Source organism: Lycium ferocissimum, chromosome 10, assembly GCF_029784015.1.
Source record: "Lycium ferocissimum isolate CSIRO_LF1 chromosome 10, AGI_CSIRO_Lferr_CH_V1, whole genome shotgun sequence".
NCBI lineage: Eukaryota > Viridiplantae > Streptophyta > Magnoliopsida > Solanales > Solanaceae > Lycium > Lycium ferocissimum.
The window spans coordinates 59,552,704-59,558,510 of NC_081351.1; the positions used below are offsets into that span (position 1 = coordinate 59,552,704).

At 35.8% G+C, this 5,807-nt stretch overlaps 1 protein-coding gene across 1 annotated transcript in view; it reads right to left on the reverse strand.

Annotated features, from left to right (window-relative positions):
* The window catches only part of LOC132035053 (acyl-CoA--sterol O-acyltransferase 1-like), a 12,163-nt gene extending 7,991 nt beyond the window's left edge, over window positions 1-4,172 (reverse strand). Inside the window, exon 1 of the mRNA XM_059425372.1 lies at window positions 4,122-4,172. Within this exon, the coding sequence (XP_059281355.1) occupies window positions 4,122-4,172 (51 nt within the window). The remainder of the gene's footprint in view (window positions 1-4,121) is intronic.
* Window positions 4,173-5,807: the final 1,635 nt, after the last annotated feature.

Genomic DNA, 5,807 nt, shown 5'->3' on the forward strand with positions numbered 1-5,807 from the left:
GGTTCGGGGCTTTTATCCGTATTTTCCCAAGGATGCCAGACAAGATTGATAGATTCGGGTTCTACCCTATCCTATATTACTCCATATGTTGTTGGTCGTATTGGGGTGAAACCCGAGCCAATTAAACCTTTTGAGGTATCTACTCTAGTTGGTGATCTCGTGAAAGCTAGACAAGTGTACAAAGATTGTATAATTGTGATATGTGACCGCTAGACTAAAGTTGATTTAGCTGAGCTGGAAATGTTAGATTTCGATGTGATTATGGGTATGGATTTGTTGGCTTCATGTTATGCTAATGTTGATTGCCGAATAAAAGTAGTTGACACAATTTCCGAAAGAGAGCCCGTGATTGAATGGAAGGGTACATCATCTCCAAAGAGGTAGGTTTATTTCCTACCTTGAGGCAAGAAAGATGATAGCTAAGGACTATATTTATCACTTAGCTGAAGTTCATGACAACGAAGCAAAGTCGCCAACTTTCCATCCGTTAGATAGTGAATGAATTTCGATGTATTTCCGTGGCCTTCATAGGAAAAGAGAAATTAATTTCACTATTGATGTGTTGTCGGGACACTAAGTCTATTTCTATTCCACCCTACCCATGGCTCGGAATTGTGTGAGCTAAAGGCACAATTGAAAGATTTACTTGAGAAGAGGGGTTTAATAGACCCGAGTTATCACCGCGGGGAGCACGCAGCCCCATTTAAGTAGAAAGAAAGATGGCTCACTACGAATGTGTATTGATTATAAAAGGCGAGTTGAATAAGGTGACGTTAAAGAAAAATATCTTCTTCCAAGGATTGATGATTTGTTTGATCAATTACAAGGTGCCAAGTGGTTTTCCAAAATAGACTTAAGGTCGGGTTATCACCAAGTGAGAGTTAAAGAAGAAGATATTCCCAAAACAGCTTTTAGAACGAGATATGGCCATTATGAATTTCGGGTGATATCATTTGGGCTAACTAATGCTCTGGCAGTGTTCATGAATTTGATGAATAATGTATTCAGGCCTCTCTAGGATCGATTCGTAATAGTATTCATTGATGATATTCTGGTGTACTCTCGCACAGAATGCGAACATGCACCATTTACGTATTATTCTTGGAATTCTTCGAACTCGAGAATTGTATGCAAAATTTTCAAAGTGCGAGTTTTGGTGACTTACGTGACATTCTTAGGTCATGTTATTTGTGATGATGGCATTTGAGTTGATACTCGAAAATCGAGGCCGCGAAGACTTGGCCAAGGCTACGACGCCTATAGAAGTCGTGTTTTCGAAGTTGGATCGGGTTACTATAGAAGGTTGTAGAGGATTTTTCATCTATTTCGCCCCATTGACGAAGCTAACCCAAAAGTCGACCAAATTTCGGTGGAATGATGCTTGTGAGCTCAACTTCCAAGAGTTGAAGGACGATTAACCTCGGCTCCGAGTCTTAACACTTCAGAGGGGCCGGATGGTTATGTTGTATCTTGTGATGCTTCGGTGTTGAGTTAGATACGTGTTAACGCAAAGACGGCACGATCGCTTATGCTTCGAGACAGCTGCGGAAATATGAAAAGAACTACCCAACTCATGATCTCGAATTGGCTGCAGTTATTCATGCATTAAAGATGTGGAGACATTATTTATGTGGTGTACATGTTGATATCTATACAGATCACAAGTCTTCAATACATTTTCAAACAGAAGGAGTTGAATCTGCAGCAGCGGCGTTGGTTAGAATTATTGAAAGATTATGATGTAAACATTTTATACCACCCCACACTACTAGAAAACAGGCTTATAGCAACGGTTTTTTGGCAACGGTTATCCAACCGTTGCAATACAACATTTTTTGCATCGGTTATCACCGCGCGTAATAGACCCTTTAACCTAATGGTACACTTCTAAAACTAAACCGTCGCATTAGTCCGAGAACTTGCGGTAGACATACATTTTTAACGGTTATAGAACCGTTACAATAGATGGCTCTATGTATGACATATGGAAAAAAATAGCTATTGGGACAGTTGTATTTTCCCAATATTTCCCTCCATTAATTTAATTTTGGACCCGCCAAAGCCTCCATTCTTTATTAAAAAATAATCACCGAAAAGTAATCCCTTATATCTACGTTAAAACAATAATACTTATATCCCTTACACCACATAAAAGAAAAACCAACAGAGATTTGTTAATGGTTTTCTCTAAAAATCCCAATATCTCACCGTTTTCAAGTCGCTCCTGAGGATTTCACTCCCGCGAAGCTTTCTTCTCCGGCAATATTTTCACTCCAGTGAAGGTTTCTTCTCAGTCGATCTCCATGTACAGGTATTCTTAAAAATTAGAATTTCCATTATCCAAATGGGTTTCCATGAAATTGGTGTTGTTTTTTCTAATTTATGTTTGTGACTTAATCTTATTGTGGTTCAGAGTTTCTATATCAAATTTGGATGAAAAATTGAAGAATATTGGGGGAAACATGGGTTTGAAGCTTTGTTTCAATTCTTTGGGTTTCAATTCATTGTAACCCAAATGAAAATACCAAATAGTAGTATTTTAATTTGTAATGTAGTTGAGGAGTAGTGTGAAGATTAGGGGTTACCATGAGCTTCCTCACTCACGTGCCTTTCTAGCTACTCTTTTTTTTTTTTTTAACATCAATTTGAAATATCTTATGCGTTTTGTGTTTTATATGTCGAGTATTACCTTTGTTTCCTTTTGAATTTGAAGTATGTTTTGCGCTTTTGCTATTTAGGTGGGTTATGTTGAAGTATCTTGTGCATTTTGTTGTTTTTATTTCCACTCTCTACTTTATTTCCTTTATTTTTGCTATTTAGGTGTGGAAAGTGGGATTAGTTGTTTTTCAAGTTCTCTTCATCTTGAAAGAAATTATAGTATTTGCTAAGGAAAACTAGAAACAATCATAAAATATTAAAGATATGCTAAGTCGGTATTGAGATGTTGTGTGTAAATTTGCTTGTTTGTTAAAATGCACAAAGAAATTGAATATATATGTTCTGCCTTTAACCGCAAACCCATCTCAAGACTTTTATTTCTTCATAATTATGTACTCCAACACTTTTCGGCGCTCTTTGAGGTAATTTTTCAAATAGCACAATGGCTAGTCTCTTGATTCGTATGAAAAGGAAAAACTCATATCCTTTTTCAAGAAACAAAGTGAGCACAAAGTTTGCCTTTCAATTAAGTAATTGGACTACTCATTAATGAAATTATGAAAATCAACACTTCTAACTGTTTGATTGAAACATAAAAGAATAAACAATTTGAACCTATTAGGTGTAATGGAAGAGAAGAAGGGATGGAAGAAGAGAAAATTATCACAAAAAAAAAATGACCCGGCCTACCGCTTTTTGAACTTCTACCGGTTGTTTTACAAATCCTATTAAAGCATAGACTAAAGTTGTCCACTTTTCCAAAGATAAGGCATGGTTTTTATTCATTAGTATAGATAAAGGACAAAAATATTCCTATACCCATACTCAAGGGGCTAATAGGTCTTTTCCTCTTCATTTTACTGTTTTTACACTTTTCTCTGTTTAGATATGTAAAATATAACGATTATTCGGTTTTGTAACGCTAGTAAGGTTCGTTTCTGAATAGTTCTTAAAGGTGTTATGGAGGTCTGCTTTTATTTTTGCTAGAACTGTGATTTAGTTTAACCGGATCTGACTTTAATGCTGATCTTATTTGTGTTTTTTAATGTTTTTTTAGTTGTAGATGATTGTTTTATATTTTTGAGTAAGCAGATATGGTCAATGAGTTATAGTATTGCTCCCTTCATTCTGTCTTCTTTCAGTTTGCTGTTATATAGTCAAACTTACCTTAATAAACATAAAAGCGGAAAATGAACTGAAGTTATTTGAAGTTTGGAAACGAGTTTTGAAAGTTAAAAATTCTAAGGCTATTTTCTGTTTATGGCCAGTCGCTAGTAAAAGAAATAAACCGACCAGCCATTTCTGATTTTTTCCCCTAAAAGTTGTATCTGATTATCAATTAAAGGATAATGTTTCTTGATACTGCTGAAAGTTGCTATTTGAATTTTCACTTTGATGGTTTGCGCATGTCATGTAGGATATTCAATGGATATTACAAATAAAAGTTGGATATCTTGACATACTTGATTAATTGAAACCATCTCCACAATTGGTTTAGAGAATGCAGCTTCCATGCATTGTTTGAAGGTGGACCAGTTTTTCTTCTAGGTGTAAAAATTGGTGCATTAACATTTAATGGCTTTTCCACAACTTTGTCTCCTACTACGAGCCTTCTCATCAGCTACCGCATTTCTCTCAGCCTACCGCCGCATCCACCGACTTCTCGAAACATGCCTTCACTTGCATTTGCCTCAACAAGAATTTTTGCCACCGTAACTGGCTTGCTTCTTGAACCAAGTTCTATACTTATTCATCATCGGTTGCTAATATGAATGTATAATTCACCTCCCTGAGCAACTGAAGGCAGTTGATTTCTCTCAATCCCATTTAATTGTTTTGCTGTCTCCATCACTGGCACTGTTACTGCAACCAACTGTTTCGTTAGCATCAACATCAACCACCTCAACAACTTCTTCATGCTCACCCTCTCCATCCTCTAAAGCTGCAAACTTATTATTAGTTTGAATGCTCTTAAGGTCAACAGTAACCAGTTCCTTTCCAGTGTTAGATTCACTTCTTTTCGTTGTGTCAAAACCAACTGATTCTGTTCATTATCATCCACCCTAACAGATTTTTTCCATTGTTAGTCCGCTCATTTATAGGGGGTCTTTAACATTGCCAAGCACTTTCCCACTTTGTGTAACCTTAATAGCATTCTTATGAAACTTGTTAGGATGACATAAGTGTAACATAGTCTTCCAACAAGCTACACCTAATCAAGACATGTCTATTACAAAGTAAACCAACTATAGTTTTGTGCCTAATGATTATAAAGATTGTGGAGTAATGAGAATGGAACCGATACTAATACATGGCAAGGAATGTGTTTTTCAAAGTGATTATTTTTATGAAAAACATACACTCGTTTTTTGTTGTTTTGTACTTTTTCTCATAATTGATCAAAGCTTGGCTAGATAAGAGTGTTTTTCTTTTCTTTGGAAATATCATAAACTGAATATTGATTATTGTATTTGGTACAGTTCTTTAAGGTGAAACTTTGCTAGATCTACTTTTAATGTTCAATGTATTTTTTTTTTTTGATATTGCAATTTTAAGGATTTGATTCAACTTTTCTAATAACAAAATTCATTACTCTCTCCATTCAACTTTTGTCGTCGTCTCTTATGTTAAGTGACACTTTGATTTTGGGGTGATTTATTGCTAAATAGTTGCATCTTTTTGCCGCTATCTGAGCAGATTGCTCTTTCTTGAATGCAGTGTTCCTTGTAGCCCAATTTTATATTGTCAGATTGTGCTTCCTTGCCTAATGAACTAAAGATGATCTTACATTAAATAGATTAAGCCTATACAATTTGAGACTAAATTTCTAAGACCGAATTTTCCGATTATATCCGAGTATATACATTGCAAAATTAGTTGGAATTATAATTCTTGGCCTTGTTCTCTTCTATCTTCTTGAAAGCGAGACTCCTCATCCATATCGATTTTCCTTTCCTCACTCGCAGAATCGCTACTTGTAAATTTACGAAGTTCTTCTACACATTGATAACTCGAGACTATTTTTTAGCCTTAGCATTGGCCCGATTCTTTCCGATTATTATGTTCCTTGCCCGAGACTCGTAAGTTACGAAGTAGCAATGAGATCTCGACTTGCTTATTTGCAGCACTTTGCACAACTATGCTTTCCT